At 52.1% G+C, this 18462-nt stretch overlaps 6 protein-coding genes across 6 annotated transcripts; 2 read left to right on the top strand and 4 right to left on the bottom strand.

Moving 5' to 3' along the window:
* Nucleotides 1–6728: 6728 nt before the first annotated feature.
* On the bottom strand, nt 6729–7562 carry PMZ80_000275 (uncharacterized protein; the record flags this gene model as incomplete). Its single annotated transcript, XM_064868728.1, has 1 exon — nt 6729–7562. The coding sequence occupies one exon, from the start codon at nt 7560–7562 to the stop codon at nt 6729–6731; it is 834 nt and encodes a 277-aa protein (XP_064734225.1).
* Nucleotides 7563–7915: 353 nt separating this feature from the next.
* On the bottom strand, nt 7916–11032 carry PMZ80_000274 (uncharacterized protein; the record flags this gene model as incomplete). The annotated part of the gene is made up of 1 exon (XM_064868727.1): nt 7916–11032. The coding sequence occupies one exon, from the start codon at nt 11030–11032 to the stop codon at nt 7916–7918; it is 3117 nt and encodes a 1038-aa protein (XP_064734224.1).
* Nucleotides 11033–11404: 372 nt separating this feature from the next.
* Nucleotides 11405–12202, top strand: PMZ80_000273 (uncharacterized protein; the record flags this gene model as incomplete). Its single annotated transcript, XM_064868726.1, has 2 exons — nt 11405–11544; nt 11593–12202. 2 exons carry the CDS (start codon nt 11405–11407, stop codon nt 12200–12202), a joined length of 750 nt encoding a protein of 249 aa, XP_064734223.1.
* A 310-nt stretch (nt 12203–12512) lies between these two features.
* On the bottom strand, nt 12513–12971 carry PMZ80_000272 (uncharacterized protein; the record flags this gene model as incomplete). The annotated part of the gene is made up of 1 exon (XM_064868725.1): nt 12513–12971. One exon carries the CDS (start codon nt 12969–12971, stop codon nt 12513–12515), a length of 459 nt encoding a protein of 152 aa, XP_064734222.1.
* Nucleotides 12972–13201: 230 nt separating this feature from the next.
* Nucleotides 13202–14752, top strand: DBP3 (RNA-dependent ATPase; the record flags this gene model as incomplete). The annotated part of the gene is made up of 1 exon (XM_064868724.1): nt 13202–14752. One exon carries the CDS (start codon nt 13202–13204, stop codon nt 14750–14752), a length of 1551 nt encoding a protein of 516 aa, XP_064734221.1.
* Nucleotides 14753–14935: 183 nt separating this feature from the next.
* On the bottom strand, nt 14936–16705 carry RFT1 (Oligosaccharide translocation protein rft1; the record flags this gene model as incomplete). The annotated part of the gene is made up of 1 exon (XM_064868723.1): nt 14936–16705. One exon carries the CDS (start codon nt 16703–16705, stop codon nt 14936–14938), a length of 1770 nt encoding a protein of 589 aa, XP_064734220.1.
* Between the last annotated feature and the right edge of the window lie 1757 nt (nt 16706–18462).

The raw sequence follows: 18462 nt of genomic DNA, 5'->3' as shown, positions 1-18462 counted from the left end.
AAGCAAAAATGCGAAGTTCAGTTCTACGAAGCTCGATACGACGTCAAAGGCGAAAGGGAGCTCAAAGCTCTCGACGCAGAGAAAGCCCATAAGAAGGACGCTGATTCCGAAGACGAGAAGCGCAAGTATGCTCTGTCCTCGTACAAATGGTACACTCGTGGTGGGGAGCTGGAGTCCTCCTCAGTGGAAATCATGTCACCTCACATTATCCTAGCTTTACAGAAAATCATCAACGAGTACCCGGACGAGCACTTCTGGTCTGACACAGTCACGATGGACAGCCCATACAAACCTGTCTTCCACTATCGAGATGAGCTTGCGAAGTACGCCGGTAGCTTGGGCGACGAAGAAGCCACAGCACACGTCAAACTATTACTCACATTCTGCGAGAAGGAGAACCGAAGAGCCATCTCAGAGTACGAAGCGAACGTGAGGAACGCCATTGACAAGCCATCAATCAGATGGTCGAATCTCTGGATGGTTTACAAGCCCGGCCACTTGCTCTTCACTGGTGCCCCCTCGAGCCTGCGCTGCATGGAAATTGTTGATTCTTGGGAGCGCGGCGGCAACTGCCCAGCTTACATCGTCCAAGGCAAGACCTTCACACACGACGGCACGCGCTTCGGCTACGAGGAGCACGAACTCGGACAGAGTCCTTACAAAGGCATGAAGGAGCTGAGCAAGCTCCGGTGTGTTCCCCACGACTACTACGAAGAGCGAGAAATGGCCAAGAAGGTGTTAACGACTCGAGGACAGAAGTTCATCAGCCTGAAGGGAAGCCACTACAAAACTTACTCCGGGACAGTCTCAGCGCTTGCGAACGTTCGAGACTGGAACCATTACGGTCAGTTCAAGGAGGAGCCGATGATCATCAACTCACGGATAATGGTCGATGCAAAATGGTTTTCCATCATGAAAAGTCCCAACCGTATCCAGCTAGACGACTACAAGCCCATGCCAAAAGATTGCACACCAGAAGAAGAGCACGAATACATCACGGAGCGTGACCTACTTCTAGCAGATCACAGACTTCCGGGGTACGCCCTAGAGATCAAACGCTGGTGCTGGTTCAACATTGACCTCATCAAACCCGTCGTTTTCAACACCGAAGCATTCGCCTCACTTTTACTCCCCGCTCGACAGAAATCCCTAGTCCACAGCCTTGTAAAAACGCACGTCAGCGGCACAGACTCCTTCGACGACATGATCGCCGGCAAAGGCAGAGGCCTCGTCTTCGTCCTTCACGGCTGCCCCGGCGTAGGCAAAACCTTCACCGCCGAGTCAGTCGCCGACCACATCGAACGCCCGCTATACATCCTCAACTCAGGCGAGCTAGGCATTCAACCAAAAGAAGTCGAAGACAACCTCAATAAAGCCCTTATGCTCGCTGTGGCGTGGAATGCAATCCTCCTGATTGATGAGGCAGATGTCTTCCTGGAGCAACGCTCGACGCAGGATCTCCAGCGGAACTGTCTTGTTTCACTGTTTCTACGGACACTAGAGTACTACGAGGGAATCCTTTTCCTCACCACGAACCGAATCACAACCTTCGATCCAGCATTTAAGTCGAGGGTGCATCTAGCGCTCAAGTACAACGCTCTCAACGCCGCATCGAGAAAAGAACTATTTGTCAACTTCATCAGCAGGACGTCGAAGAACCCACCGGTCTTTGACGATGGGATACTGGATAGGCTAGCGGCGGTTGACATCAATGGGCGGCAAATCAAGAATGCGGTGCGGACGGCGAGTGCGCTTGCACGAGACGAAGGTGTGCCGTTGAGCGAGGAGCATTTGCAGAGCGTGTTGGAGACAATTGCGGAGTTTGAGCAGGATCTTAGCAGCAAGGACGAGTTTTCGCTGTCATGAGCAGATAGTTGCTGTTTCTGGCATCACATAGACATTAGAGACCCGATCGCTATCACACGCCCTCGCACGGCCTTCTGCGCGAAATCGGAGCAGTAGTGAGCAGTATCTACACTTCTGATCATAGCGACCATTAGCGCAAATACCGGGCCATCAGGCGCCGCCTTAACGCTCCTGCCAAATTGAGCGTAGCCTCCTGGCTAGGTGCAATCACTTGGCGTTTGCTGTGTGCTTTCCGAGCTGCCACTTCGAGCATGGTTCACCTTCATTGATCGACATCGCTTCTGCTTGTTTCCATCACAATGTAACCAGGGTACTTCATCGCTCGATGTATGTTCCTTGACTTCTACCACGAATCAAGCTAGCGTGGAAGACGTTGAGCAGGATGTACAATTCGCGGTTGCTCAGAAGACAGCCGAAGACATACGGCTGTTTTGAAACATGAACAGTCTCCCCATGGCGAATCGCCTTACGCATCAATTCATTTTGGCTTAGGATATCTCTGTACAATACTGTGGAAAGGTTGGTAAGTCACAACCTCCTCCACTTAGTCAGCACCAATCAGATCTGATGCTCTCACTCAGAGCAGAGTTGCTTGGCATGGAGCTGGGTTGTGACTTACCAACCTTTCCACAGTAGAGATCGAGCGGAGAAACTGCTTACCCTTGCTAGCGAACTGTTGTTCATGAACTCTACTGGCACGCTGTGCACTCCAAGGCTTGGCCATCCGTCCAAACGAATCAAGGTAACGTCCGAGTGTCTTGCCGACAGCGATCATGTCCGCTGCAAGGTTGTGTTCTACACTACTAGCTTGTATAGACAAGCTAAGCGAGAAATGGCAGGTCGAGAGCCGCACCTCGATGGGCAGTACTTAAAGGCTTCACGACGACTGAACGATTTGTGATAGGCGAGCTTTCTTCTGCAGCAAGGTGTGCCCCCAACCGCAAGAATGAAGCCATCAGCCTCTCTGCGCTGCATGCTGTTGACCGCAAACACAGTCCTCGCTGCGCCTCTAACGTCAGCCAACCCAGCAGCAGTCCTGCTACCACGACAAGCCGATCTCTCAGACACATTCAGCTGCCCGGCCTCCTCATGGCCACCAACAACAGTCGGCACAAATAACATACCCCAGGAACCCAATGATGAACTAACCAACCTCCTTTCTCAAGTCTCCCCAGCAAACATCGAGTCCCACATTCTCAAACTAGTCACCTTCCACACCCGCAACACCCTCTCCGTCAATATCTCAAACAGCACCTTCGGGATTGGCGGAGCGAGAGACTGGCTCCACTCAGAGTTTAGCCGCTACGCTACTGCAAACCCTGACTCCGGCCTCCAAGTCTCCCTAAACAGCTACATCCAGCCGCCCGACGGCGACAGAGTCCTCTTCCCAGTCAACATCTCTAATGTCGTCGCATTCCTCCCCGGCTCAACATATGAGTCCCCTGAGAACCCAGGCCGCGTCTACCTAATCAGCGGCCACTACGACACCCGCGCCACCGACGTTCTCGATTACGAGATTTTCCAGCCCGGCGCAGACGACGATGCCAGCGGTGTAGCAATCAGCCTTGAACTCGCGCGGATCATGTCTCAGCCCGGTGCCCCGAAGTTACGCGGTAGCCTCGTCTTCGTGGCTGTAGCGGGCGAGGAACAGGGCTTATACGGCGCAAATAACCTCGCTTTCACCTATCGCAATGCAACACCGTCGGTGAATGTGGAGGGCATGTTCACGAATGATATCGTCGGGAGTCCGAAGGCGATGAGCGCGTACGACACCGGCAATGCGCCCAGCGATGCAGACCCTTACACGATCCGGCTGTTTGCGCAGGGTATCCCCTCGCTAGACGTGGAGAACGCAACTATACGTGCGACACGGATCACGGTTGGCGGCGACAGCGACAGTCCAGCGCGGAACCTCGCACGTTTCGTCCGGGAAGTCGCTGAGAACGACGCCACGAACATGTCCGTTGCGCTTGTGAACCGTCAGGATCGATATCTCCGAGGCGGCGACCACACGCCCTTCCTGAACGCGGGGTACCCAGCTGCACGGTTCACGGAGCCATACGAGGACTACAGGCATCAGCATCAGGATGTTCGCGAGGAAGACGGCCAGCAGTACGGTGACTTGCCTGAGTTCTGTGATTATGGGTTCATCTCACGGGTGGGCAAGGTCAATCTGGCGGCTATGTACTCGCTCGCACAATCGCCGGGTATGCCGCGAAATGTGAATGTTAATACGAGTGCGTTGGCGAATGATGCGACGTTTTTGTGGGATGCGCCGAGCGATGGGGAGGGGGCTGTGGGTGGGTATGAGGTTGTGTGGAGGGCTACGACGGCGCCGATGTGGCAGAGGGTTGTGGATGTGGGCATGGGAGAGATGGTGGAGGGGAGGAGGAGGGCGACGGTGGGTGTGAGTAAGGATAATGTTGTGTTTGGGGTGAGGGCCAGGAGCGTGGAGGGGTATAGGGGGGTTGCTGTGTTTCCGTTCCCTATTTCGTGAAGGGGCAGGTACTACAGCATGTCATGTTCCATGAACGATTGGATCTCCGAGAGCCGTACGGAATTTGAGAGCGTGGCTTGCTGCCTGTGGTCGATTACAGTGTGTCGATTTTATGTAAAGTCAAGATTACTCTTCACCGTTCTTGAACGTGGAATCGATGGTGTCTGCGTCTGTATTGCTCATCCTTACATCCTCCTTATTATCAGTAATGCTGGGATGCACTCAGACTTTAGCAAAGAAGAACCGGCACAAAAGGACTGAAAAGCTTTACTATAGGCAAGAAGAATGTAGCTCTGTAGATAGAGTACAGTACTTCGAGTTCAGCAGGTGATGGAGAGGACGAGTTTTAGGTCCGTTGACAGGCCCCGTCACTCACATCGCAAGCACACTGTGCTCTTGGAGTATCCGAAACACAGGAGTGGTATGGCCGATTCATAGCATGCGATATCGCAGAATCGGTGAGGAAGGTCATTATGAGAAGAGACGATCTACTGTCCCAAGGTTCTTCCCAATTCCCCAACGTATGTATTGTCCAGGACCAGACGACGCTTCGGCTCCTCGAACAATGCGCCGTAGCCGTCAGCGTACAGAGGTGAGCTGCTGCACAGGATATGGTTACTTGTGTCGTAGGTAGGCGCTGATTGCCGTCAAGGGTTCGTCGCATATATAACGCATAGGCGTTTCATTGTAGCTGTAGGTACGAGGTGCCTTTCGCGAAAGCCAGAAATAATCAAAGCATGAGTTGACACCAAGTAGCATGGCAGGTTCGAGCGTACCCTTTCAGAACGCGATAGACGGCCAAGACATTAGCTCGGCGCTAACAGCACTAGCTCAATATGATTTCCTGCGTTAGGGCCTTCAACTCCGCAGAACAAAAAAATTCTTCCCACGCCACACAGACAAACACACCGCCTATCTTTTCGCAAAAATGCAAAAACAATCAACAGCAGGGATTCGCTGGTCGTCACCGACCCAACTACTAGTCTGTCGGCGCCTGGCTTGAGTACGGGTGATCGAACGGGAACCCCTATTTTCCAGACCCTATGGTCGATTGCGAAGGACAAATCGCAAATAGACACACATATAGCTTAGTATTGAGATGGAGGATGATCCAGGTGCCACGTTGGTGTACCCTGCGAGGCCTAGTACTGTCCCTTCATCCTTCACTGAGTCCACATTGTCATGTTATCAAGGTGACACGCCTAGTTCACCGCATACCCAAACGCATCCCGGCTCCGACTACTGCAATCAAGATCGTACAAATACCTGTCACTCATTCTACAACTCTTACGGTTGGTTACGGCGATGGCATTCGGACGTGCTGTCTGCTTGCCTGATCCATTCCAGGAATCTACTTGACATCCAGTCGTTCGAGGTGTACTCACTTGATTGAGCTGCAAGACGTTCCACGAAGCACAAGGAGATCATAGTGCGGCAACGATAGCTGTTGTGGTATAAGGCTCATAACCCCAAGGTATATATGTGAATTTATGAGTAGGTGACAGTGAGTTCCTCAAGGAGAGACAGACTAGGTATACGCCCATCCTGCCACCATAATCCTATAGGCCCACGGTCCGAATCAAACCATCAATCTACCCGAGGAGGACCCCGAGACCATTATGTAACTATCCCGCTCCACTAGCTCTTCACCTCCACCGTGTCACGAACTCCCTTCGCCGAAACCTACCCGATATAGAGTGCTCAGAGCACGAAACGCAACAGTGCCTCATGAACCCCCAAACCTCCATCTCATCTCGGATTCGATCTTGGCCTCCTTGCGGCTCGACATCCTAAACATTAGATCGCTATCGAGATCCTCCTCAACCTGGTCACCTACATCATCGCAAGCACAGTTCTTCCTTCGATCCAGAACTACTGTAGCCTCGATCAGCTTACGCTCCCTCCGGACAACAAACTGGCTCACTCACTTAACTACACCGTACACAATTCGACGGTCAGTACTATGATCTGGATCGAGCAAGCAAATTGCACAACCGAGAAGATGCTGAATGATGAAGATATGTGCGGCTTGCTACTGGATCTACTCTGTGCTCGGGGGGATCCCTATTGCGCTGCGGTCAATTGTGGGAAGAGCCCGGGGCAGCTCTCGTGCTATGAAGAGGTTGCGGACACGAACTGGAATTTCACGAAGTACCGCTGCGGACGACCTGTCAGAGAGTTTCATATTCGTGTGCTCCTCCTTGGCCTTCGCGTGGACCCCGACTGCAAGATCTCGAGCGCCGCCGAAACCTGCGCGAGCGTCACGATGTATACCTAAGACATCACACAGCCTACCATACAAGCCAAAGCTCAAGCCTTGATATGCAGCTTCTGATTACCAGACCAGACGTGCCCCGACCCCACATCACCACAAGAACCCGCGCCGCCTCCCACACCTCCCACACCGCTCATGCACATGCCAAGTACATCTCCCCACCGTATCCACCATCCCCCCACCAGAAACCAACATACACTCCCTCAACACATCAAGCACATCCTCCCCCGCAAACCCCCGTATCCCATCCTCCCAGTCACGATCTCTGTCGCGGTACACACTCCAAGGCGTTATGGATGGCGCCGCAAGCGTGACAGCCAGCCGTCTAACAAGGAACCTCCGCAGTTTACAGTACCGCAACCCGGCCTCCGTGAGGTGTGTGATGAGCAGGGGACTGACGAAGCGGGAGGTGAAGTAGGTGTGGAAGGCGTCGACGAGGGCGTTCATCAGTGCTTCTGGATTGTACTTGTGGGCGAGGATGTAGGCTTTCATGTTTGTGAGACATTGTTGTGTTTCGTGCGATGAGCGGATTGGGTCGGCTTTGTCGAAGGCAATGGCGTTCACGGTGCCGGTAAATAGGTAGTGGAGTAGGATGGTTATGGTCTCGGGGTCCTCGTTGGGTAGATCGATTGTTTGGTCGTGGTTGAGGGTCTCCGGGAATATACTGGGCGGTAGTTGGGCGAGTATGTGTTGCGGAACATGGAACTCAGTCTTGTTTGGACCGACGAGGAGCTTGGCATGCGCGGAGGGTGCTGGTATCACTGAGGTAGCGTGGCTTGGAGTAGACGACTTCGAAGGAGAGTACTGGATTTTGGAATAGGGAGGCGGTGGGAAGGTGTCGGCATTGGTCTGAGATCGCCCGGTTACGAATTCGATCGTCTCAGTACATTTTCTCGAGCCTTCTAATGATTGCGACTGTCCCATATTGGCTAAGTTGCTATCTCTTGCTCATTAGTTCTACGGTTGATCTCGAAGACGTTTCGAATCAGCCGAGAGTGTAAGAGTGCAGGAGTGACCGGTATTTATACCAATCTGATGAGGCAGCGCCAGGACTTTGGTAGGGAAATGAGCACTTTTTGGTGCTGTGGGCGTGCTCCGTACCACTGTTTGTCACAATATTGTTGGCCCACAATTTCGACCTGTTAGTAAATGGCATGTAAGTTGTCCCGTGTGATCCAGCTACCTCAGTAACGCCGCAGACATGGACTGGAACCTCACGAGCAGGAATTTCCACATGTACTAACAGAAGCACATGATCATATTCATACATATTTGCGTCATTGGATCACAGTCCTCAACGCCTGCAACATAAGCGCAAATATCAAACCCCTCGCAACATCAGTATTCTGCAGGCAGTCAAAGACTTTGCCCAATGCCTCGCCACTAGCCGCTACACCAACCACAGTTGTCAGCGCCTGTGGCATGCCTCTCTCAACCAGCAATTTTCTGGCTTTAATCCTCAACTTCTCCTTCTCCTCAGCCGTAAGCTCATTCGGCCACTTCTTTAGCTCTTCTTCTGTAGGCAATGCGTTTTCGCGTAGCTTACGGATATGTGCTGCCATGCCAGCGTCGGAGAGGTTGGCGTCAATAACGCTTTCCTGAAGCAGTGACTGTATGGACAGAAGTTGTGGATTGCGAGGACGGAGGAGGTAAGACTTTGCGGCTGTTAGGAGGGAGAGACGGAACGTCCATGCTGAGGAAAGAGAAAGGAGCTCGGTAATAAGGGCGAACATAAGTTCGACGGTCATGCGTGTCTCTTCTTCTGATATCGGCACGTCTTGAGGTCGGGATTTAGTTTTTGGTTGTGACTTTTCTTCTGGCAACACAAAAGGTGCTTGTTGGGCAGGCGCCGGTGCAGTCGAGACCGCTTTCTTCGATGAACTTGGTGTGCTCGATAGCTCCGCCACACCATCAAGAGATGCTGCGCGATGTGGTGATGAGAAGGATGTTGGTACATATTCGTCCGTCATCATGTCTGGTGGTGGCGGCAGATTCATGTTTTGGTCGAATTCTTGACTCGAGCTCATAGAAAAGTCTTTCGATGCTCGCAGCTGGTCAGTCGAGCTTCGCGTGCTTGTCGACGGTCGTGGAGAGCCTCTCATCTGACGATCGAGATCAGTGCTCTGACGAAGTACGTCTTGGCTCTGTCGTGCAGGAGACGAGATGGATGATTGAGCTTTTGTCACGGATGTTGTCGAATTGTTGGATGACAGTCCAGGTCTCTTTTGACCCGGTATACCACTGGTCACAGCTCCAAAGACACCTGTGACACCTCCTAGTACTGCTTTCCCTCCCGTCTGAAAGACTTTCCCGCCGGTCTGGAAGCCGGTCTGAAGACCTTTCCCACCTTGTCCTAGCACATTGACGAAGCCTTTTCCGACATTCTCCAGACCACTACCTGCTTGAACGAATACGTTCTTCTGTGATGCAGGTATTTTGTTAAGACCTGTGTCTTTCTCCAAGAAGCGCTTCATTGCCTCACTTTCAGCTAGACGATTCGACTTCAGCGCTATCTTCAGATATCTTTCGAGGTCTGCTATTAATGCGGCTCGAGATCGACCCTTCCACGGTGGTAATTCTTGGTACTGTAAGTTGAACTCGGCAACGCCAGAGATATGTGCTATCCTTCGCAAAGTCTCGAACAATGCTTCGAAAGCAGCATACTGACGCGTCACCATCCAGCCAGGGAATCTGTTCGACGCTGGCTCGATCTGAACTAACAAGTCTGCGTCTGGTTTCTGCTTCATAGGTACCTGGTCATTGGTCACACCCATGTCCATGATCGAGATGTTTGCGTTATGCAAAGTGAGTGGGATGGCAACCATGGTCTCCGTTCTAGTCGGTGCTTCTGATGTCGGCTGTAATGCTGTTGGCGGTTGCATCTGCTCCAGCTGGTCAAAGCTCGTAAAGGCTGCCTGAGACTGCTGTTGTTTGGCTGGGCTAGGAGCCACAGATGGGATGTTGTTACCCTCACTGTCAAAAACCATGGGATTGCTTACTGCGCGGCTTCGATCGCCTTGCAGTTGTGCCTCGCTGTCGGACGAGGTCGGGGTTGCTATGCCGGCATCTGTGGTGGTTGCGGTGGACAAGGCATCCTCTCTATCGGCTGTAGATGACTCCTGCTTTCTGCGTGCCTCTTCTTCGGCAATCAATTCGTTCATGCGCTGCGCTTCACGCATGGCATCCTCCATGGCCTGCTCTGCTCTGCTCATGCGCCTCTTGTGTTGTGCTTTCTGTGCGACATCTTGCATAGGCGAACCCGACTCTTTCGCCTTCTCTTCCAGCTCACTTACGCCAGCATCAATAGCGTCCAAGATGCCAGGTTCTGCATCTTCAAGCAGGTAAACTATCCAACCATTTATCCACTCTGGCTTCGAGCAGGCAACCAGTGTACCATCTAGGATCAAGCCAGCTAGTATTTCTCGCAGGAATGTTCTCGCAGGCAAGCAATTGTATGTCTTGGAATCCAGGAAGTTCTGAAGTATGTCGTCGGCCACCATATGCAGCTTCTGCTTCTGCTGATCCGTATTCAGGACATTCGCGAGATTGCTGTCAGGCTGAAACTTGAGATAAGTGTTGAGAGCTTCTTCGGCGTCGCTCCTTTGGGAAGCTTTCAAGGCAACAGCTAACTCTTGTAGAAACACGATAACCACGGATGTCGAGTTGGCAAGAAAGTCGAGGAAGGGGTCTGCGGCACGTTTTCGGGAGACATGGTTCGAGAAGGATTGTATGAAGCCTACCAGGATCTGATGGCAGTCGGCTGGAAAATCGTTCTCTGTAGGCAATATTGGAGTGTACCAGTAGTTCACATAGTCCTTAATGACGGTATCCGAAAAAGCCTTCAATGCAGATGCTGTTTCCGGTGGGTATTGGGAAAAGTCCAACTCTTTCCTGCTCGTCGATGCTTCTACTTTCTCCTCGGGTGTCTGGCCACCGTCTTTGTTCCGGCTTTGATTGCGCCAGTCCAGGTTCCTCTTCACTATTTCAGCACCTAGCTCTTTTCTCCGCTGTGCTGTGTCGGATGAGTTACTATCTGCCGAACCTTGTGTAGAGTCCCATGTTGCGCCGAGCAGAACCCCTCCAAAAGCCCCTATGAGCACAAGTCCCAGTCTCCCGAGCACAAGATATGTAGAAGCGGCCAGACCAACGGCGCAGGCTCCTAAAGTCTCCTTGCTTGCATTCCCTAAGAAGCGAAGGGTAGCATCTGTTATGTATCGTAGTCGGTCTGAAACCGTAGGCAAAGGCTTTACCGGCGCATTGGGGCTTGATGAATTGGTATTGTCTGGCACAGTTGTCGCCGTGGAGGCCGCGTCTGGTTGGGTCGCGGCGGGCTTCTCTGTCAACGCCGACTCACTACGGTCCCGCTGGGTAGTGTCCACGGATTCCGGTTCCATATTTGCACATCACCGCTCCAGGCCACAAATATTATGAAGAGGACAGAGGCTTCATGTCAGAGAAGTTTGATGAGCGGATCGGGCGCATGCAATCCATGTAATCTCTTACCCAATCGTGTTCACTTCGTCCCTGGCCGGCTGTTGGTGGAGCTTATTGCCCGCAGATCCCGCAATCGATTCGATGCTAATCGATATTGAAGGTGGGCCAGTTTTAGGAAGAGAGAAAAAGTTCGAGATTAAATTGAAGAGGTCGTAGGTGCAGTAGAGTAATATTGTGACCGTACTCAACAAGAGAAAGAGCGATACAAAGGTCATTTGAGGGCAGGCGCAAGTTTCTACCAAGATTGGAAGTCACGATCACAATTCATCAGAATGTCAGGCAACTGCGCAGCTTGTGAAGAGCCTCTGTTGGTCCTGGTCGATTCAGACAGTGAAGAGGACTCCAAAGATGCAGCAACTCCAGAGAGCGTGCCTGACGATGTCGAACTGAATTGTGGATGCCATTTCCATTGGTGAGTATCTGGACTATTAGTTGCTACGACTAAACTAATATGCTCTAGGGAATGCTTCCTTGATGCATATACCATTACCCAATGCCCAAACTGTTCGAAAGATATTTCCTCACTGAACAATGCTGGCCAACAGCAAGTCCTATGCACAATCAGAAACGAAGGTGGCGACCAGCCAAACTTCGACATCCTACCTACAGCGACAGAAGAGGCATATCTGCGGGCATACCCTGAAGAAAGAAGAGGTCATGCCTTGTTAGAGTTCTGCCGAGAAGGTGATATTGATGCCATTCTCCACCTGATCAAGGACGACTCCGAGGACGACGCAGTGGTGGAAGAAGAAGAAGAGCAGACAAACATCTTGAGATATCAGGGCACATTCGAGGGCATCGAGGGCTCTGCATTGCATGTTGCCATTAGATATGAGCGGGAAGAGGTTGCATGGCTCTTGCTGGCAATGGCCTCTAGTCTCGACTGGTCCAAGTTTCCTACACAGGTAATTCAAGCTATGGAGAGCTTGGGTCTCAGCAAGAGCGAGCGAAAGGCCACCCCTGACATCAGAACGCTGAAGGATGATCAAGGAAGGACACCTCTCGCATTGGCGCAAGAGGTCGGTGGTCAATGGTCTGGTTGGATTGCTGATGGTCGTTTCAACCCTTGAGATCCAGCAGGAGATATGTACCACAGCAAAATTGTCGTTTGAGCATTCAAAATGTCTCAGCAACATCTAAAGCATAGCCATGGAGATGATCTTCGCTATCCGAGTGAGTCCAATACACGACCGCTAAAAAGCGCATGCTAGACGCAAAGAAGATGGCGGTTGTGGAGGTGTAGGGGAGAAGAGTTGAAAGACAGCCGGCCAGAACAAAAGTGATACCGTCCCTGATCGGACGCATGATCCGAAGACGAGGAAGCAAGAGCTCTCAGCGGCTCTCAGTGGCTCTCATTCAATAGTTCGAGCGGACTCCAGCTCAGGATGTCGGCTTCGGAGGCTGATCTCGGAGAACATACTTGGTATGTGTACCATGAGCAACGACTTGTTGATCATCTCCTTCACCTTTGTAGATAGTTACGGTTGTGAAACCTAGATTCCGACCGACTTTAGCGACCTTGCCTTCGATAGTGAGGAGGTCGCCAAGTTTCGCCGAGGAGACGTATGAGACATGAATATCAGTGCTCACACCTGTTTTCTCCATCCCAGTACTCGCAATAGCTATACCACCCGCCCAGTCGACAATAGTTGCAGAGACTGAGCCATGCAAGCCCTGCTTCGAGTTCAACAGATTCTCAGTCACAGGTAGCTTGGCAACAATAGAGCCATGTTCCGCACTAACGAGCTCAATCTTTTCGAAGAAGAATTTGTATACAGGCGATCCGGACTGTATGCGGGTCCAGCAAGCTTTGGCGCTTTCCAGGGGCGTGCCGGACATGATGGCACAAAGGTGAGAAAGACGGTGATGTTCTGAACCCTGAGACGGAGGTGTTGAGAAGGAAAGAGCTTCACCAAAAATTGATCTCGGAAGTTGTACTAAGCTAACGGTAGAACTCCGGTAGATCCACAAAATTTCTGGTCAGCAGCCTTGAGCATCTAAAATCTTCAAAATGTTCGGCGCATGAAGCTGCCCTTCTTTCTGCCAACATCAACGACTATACCACTATAATGGGCAAGCGAAATCTCGAAGACGGCTCGTCGCTGAAACACGACAAGAAGCGCCGCAAGAAAGACCGCAAAGAAGCGCTCAAATATGAAGACATAACGCCAACAGAAACCGACACCACCGCAGAAACCACACCTGTCCCCGACCAAGACGAAGAAGAAGATGGAAAATACAAGCAGAGCGCTGCTCTCACAGCTCTCCCCCAAACCGACATAGACACCTACCTCAAATCCCAAAACGTCTCCATCACTGACCCCCAATCCACCACCCTCCGACCCATCCTCGCCTTCAACCAACTCCCCACCGAAATCCTCACAACCTACAAATCCTTCTTCTCAAAGTTCGAAACCCCCTCCTCCATCCAATCCACCTCCTGGCCGCACCTCCTCTCCTCCCGCGACCTAATCGGCATAGCCGAAACAGGCAGCGGCAAAACCCTCGCCTTCGGCCTCCCCCTCGTCCACCGCCTCTCGCACCTCAAGAAAAGCAAGAAAATCCGCGCAGTAGTCATAGCCCCGACCCGCGAACTCGCGATCCAAGTCTTCGAACAGATCGACGCCCTCACACGCACCCTCTCTCCAAACAAACTAAAAGCAACATGCATCTACGGCGGCACCAACAAAGACGAGCAGCGCCGCAATCTAATCGGGTGCAACATCATAGTCGCAACCCCCGGCCGCCTCAAAGACTTCATGTCCGACGGCACAATATCCCTCTCCAAAACCCGCTACCTCGTCCTCGACGAAGCAGACCGCATGCTCGACAAGGGCTTCGAAGACGACATCAAGCACATCATCAGTACCATGCCCAGTCCCACCAAACGCCAAACAGCAATGTTCACCGCTACCTGGCCGAAGTCGATCCGCGAACTCGCAGCAACATTCATGCGCGACCCCGTCCGCATCACAATCGGTCGGGACTCGGGCGAAGACGGCATGGCCGACGACGGGGAGCTCCGCGCGAACCCACGGATAAAACAGAGCGTCGAGGTGATGGACGGCTACGACAAGCAGGCGCGTCTGTTACAACTCCTGCAGAAACAGCCCCGCGGCGAACGCGTCCTCGTCTTCTGTCTATACAAGAAAGAAGCCACACGGATCGAGGACTTCATACGGCGCAATCGGTTCCCCGTCGCCGGGATCCACGGGGACCTCGCACAAGCCGCGCGCGAGAAATCGCTCAAGGCCTTCAAGGAAAACGACGTATCCATCCTCGTTGCAACGGACGTCGCGGCACGAGGACTGGATATTCCGAATGTGAAGTTAGTTATCAACGTTACATTCCCGCTTACGGCGGAGGACTACGTTCATCGGATTGGACGGACGGGACGAGCGGGGAAAGATGGAACGGCGATTACGTTCTTTACGGAGCAGGATAAGGGGTTGGCGGGGGGGTTGGTGAATGTGCTTAAGGGGGCGGGACAGCCTGTCCCAGGGGAGTTGATGAGGTTTGGGACGACGGTGAAGAAGAAGCAGCATGAGGCTTATGGGGCGTTTGGGCCGAAGGAGGGGATGGAGGGGTTGGTGGCTACTAAGAAGACGTTTGATGATTGAGTGACTGATTGTCGGAGTGCGTTGGTATGGCGTGCGGTGTCTGGTCGAATATGTGGGAGTATTAGATGGAAAAGTCAGATGCGTTGGCCTATTCAAGTAGGTGCTCAATCTATGATATTTTCTGTTCAGTTCAGGACCTGAGCTAACGTTGTGTCTCCTGGTATATGATTTCAGGTCTGCGCTTTACTGCTCCTTCTTTTCCTGATCCTTCAAGTATGGCTCCAACCGAGACTTGACACGCTTTGGCAGGAGCGGCTCAACCGTTCTAATCAAGAATTCGCTTTCAGTGAGCAGGATGGTACTGATAAGCACGACCGCGGCCGAGAAGAGGTAGCTCAAGTCGAAGAGGTCCAGGTTCAGTCTCCCAAATTTAAGCCTCGATAACTCTGCCACGGTCGCATTGTCGGCCAATGCAACCTTGACGTATCCCTGAGCTTGTAGTCCGATCGCAATGAGCCCAGAATTAAACAAGCATGCATAACTCGGCAAGCTCTTCCCGCAGGACTGTCTGAACGCAGAAGGCCGAGTTTTGCCCGGCGTACTCGGTATATTCTCCTGCGTCCAGCCCTGTATGAACCAAAGACTGAAGATGATCCTCAACACCATGTTGATTATATTCGCGTATACCAGCCCAACCGCGCCCAGCTTCATCGCGTCCATGAAGAGTGCTGCGACGCTGAGGTACAGGCCCGTCACACCGATCATCATGACAGACTGCCAGCCAAGTTCTGCTTCGGTTGCGACACTGGTGACGAATGCGTCGAGGATGCCGTTGATGGCTAGAAATGGGATGTAGTAGCTGTATGCTGAGAGGAGTTGTGCTGTCTGTGTTGAGTTCCATTGTGATTTTGAGCCGAGGAGTGTTGATATCAGGATTGGGAAGATTTGTGGGAGGAGGGTGAAGCAGGGGATGACGATGAAGAGGGTGTAGCTGTGGAGGATTGTGGATAGGTAGTGGAGGGCCTGGTTGCACTTCTGAACTAGCTCTGGTGACTTTGGTGCTGATCTTAGGGTCTTGGTGGATGGCGCATTGCTTGTGGACAAAAGTCTGCCGAAGACATTGCGACTGCTTTCTTCGACAGGCTGGAAAAGTAGTCGTGATGCCAATCCGCCGTAATTGCTGGCGAGTGCAAATATGCCTTGTGACTGGAGGTCAGCGAAATATGATAGGACAAGAGTGTCGCCTTGTGTGAGCAGCCATTTGAATATTGATTGGATGTAGAAGGCGCGCGCCACCTTCAGCAGTGGCTTTGAGAAGAGGGCAAGCGCGGCATTCGATTCATCTTGCAGTTGTTTAGGCAGGAGCGAGAAGTGGTCCGAAGAAGCGACTCTCGAAGCACTCCACGCGTAGACCACGAACAAGCTTAGGCCGTAACCAAACTGACCGACAGCGAAAGGTAAGACAGACATGACCATTTGCTGTCTGCTCATGTATATAGCAGCAGAACAGGCAGCAATGCATCGTGTGATGGCGGCAGTGGTCTCCGCGCGAGCCCGATCTTTGAAGAGGGCATGTTGCTGGATAATCACGAAACATGGTTCCGCCAGAAGCTCTAGGACTGTTGCAATGCCGTATAACCAGAATGCAGGCTTGAAGCCAGGCAGATCAAGGAGGTCTGACCCAGCTGGGTAGAGATAGAAGGAGCTTAGCACGGTACCTAGCAGCATCCCGAGCAGTACAACCAGATACGCAGCATTGACTGCGGCTTGAGATGATTTTGTAGCTGCTGCTCCGCTGGAGACGCGCTGCAATGCTACTCGCAGACTCTCGCGTGCTGTGTAGAGTACCGATATCGAGAGTGCTTCAAGCTGTACTGCCAGCCCAAGATGACTGGGTGAGACATACCGGAGGAGAGCTTGGTTGCCGAAAAAAGTCAGGCCTCTGGAGACGATTTGGATTGTGATTAGATAGATGGTTCCTGTAGCGCCTCTTGACTCTGTTTTGGTGGTCATGGTCCTATTGTTGTAGGTTTCAAGCAAGACTGTTGCGCTTCTGACTTCAAACTCTCCGATGGACCTTACGATGCCGTCTTCATCCGATTGCCTGGCAATAGCAACGCCTGCATGATTTCCGCACGGCGCATTGAATGAATGTAGACCCAATTGCGCAGCACGTTCATCGCGTAGAAAGCACTACTGCGTGAAGAAGCGGCAGGAACGATGGGCACCAGGAGCTGCGGTGTGGACAGTTGTTGTGTTTGCTTCAACCAAACTCAATTTCAAGTCGATGAACGACTCTTCACGTTTAAGTACAACGATCAATTCATTGAATCATCAAGATGTTATCTAAAACATTGCTGTTCCCGTACTGAGCTCTTACTTTAATTCAAGACCACTGATTGCATCTTGTAAGGTCGCTGAAGTACCCAGAAATCTATCACACCACCACCAGTACGAGACTGGATCAACTGCGAGGGGCGACGCCCGTCGAGGACTCAAGGCGGCCATCATTGGACGCGTCTACCTTGGTTCAATAATGAAATTGGAAGATGAACCGACAAAGAAGAAGAAGTTCACTTCGAATGGAATGTCACCCTACCTCCAACCAAGTCGATTAATCATCGATTTCAGCATCAGCATTAACTCAACCATCATCACAGGCCCGCACACATACACTACCGTTAGTCGGAATTTAGTGAACGAAGAAGACTGAAGATTCATCACTCGAAAACGACGAGTCACAAAACGTGCTTGCGGTGAGCATGAACTGTTGTTTGGCTGGAAACGCAATGCCTTGAGGTAATACTCGGCGACGGCCGACTCCTTCAGAAATCAAGGTAAAATTGGCTATGGGTACCTGCCGGAACGGATGAACAGCACCAGAGACTCGGAGAACATTCGCGCATGTCCAACGAGCACACCACCACGAGCAATGCTCTAGGCAAGCTGTGTCACAGTTTTAGTCAAACAGACCCAACTTACGTGTTAGCGGAGATATCGATGGCCATGATGCTCGAGTACAGCTGAGCACGGTACAGTGCGACCGGTATGCGTTTTTCGTCGGTCGTGTACTTTGCTGCATGTGCATTGCACCTCATATGGTGATCGGGCGTCTCTGTGCTACCTTCAACAAGGTTAAGCCTCCGTGTTGTTCTTGCCGTGGTCTTCGCCATTAGACAGCGATACCCCAGCAAGCCCGGCTCGTTGACAGAGCACAGCGATTTTTTCCGATGTCGTATCTAAGCAACTTGCATTCCAGCTGGTAGCCTGAAGGGAGGCAGCGCGAGCAGGAAAGTGTTGTCAACGGGTTCTTGCCCGCGGCGAGGCTCATCGGAGGATTCTTTTCAGGCGGATGTCTAAGATTCTGCCAGATGTCAGGGCAATACCATGCATCAAGCTGTCACCACGAGATTCGGTACATCTTGCGGTCACCAGCTCGAGCGAAGCAGATCATACGCCAAACGTGCACTGCCAAAAGTGTCAGACCCAGGGGTCGAGCTGTGAGGAGGAGCTCCTGCCATAAGGAGGCGGTCGTCTAAGAGGCGCAGCCTCGAACGCTTTTGCATACGCTGCATGGCTTTCGTATGCGAGCCTCATGTATCAGTTCAAAGCCACGGATCATTATGCCGAGGAAGAATTGCGCAGTTCGGTCCTGTCGCCTTCGACAGTCATTGCTAGGTGGGGTTTCTTCCAGGAGTCGCATTCGAGCTATACGTATCGCGCACCACTCGGCGATACTGATAGCCCCTGGACCCGGCCGAGTCTTCGAC

Source organism: Knufia obscura (genome assembly GCF_036327395.1).
Source record: "Knufia obscura strain CCFEE 5817 isolate CBS 148926 chromosome Unknown scaffold_1, whole genome shotgun sequence".
Lineage (NCBI taxonomy): Eukaryota > Fungi > Ascomycota > Eurotiomycetes > Chaetothyriales > Trichomeriaceae > Knufia > Knufia obscura.
The sequence above is the reverse complement of the archived record's forward strand: the minus strand, read 5'-3'. Positions and strand labels throughout refer to the sequence as shown.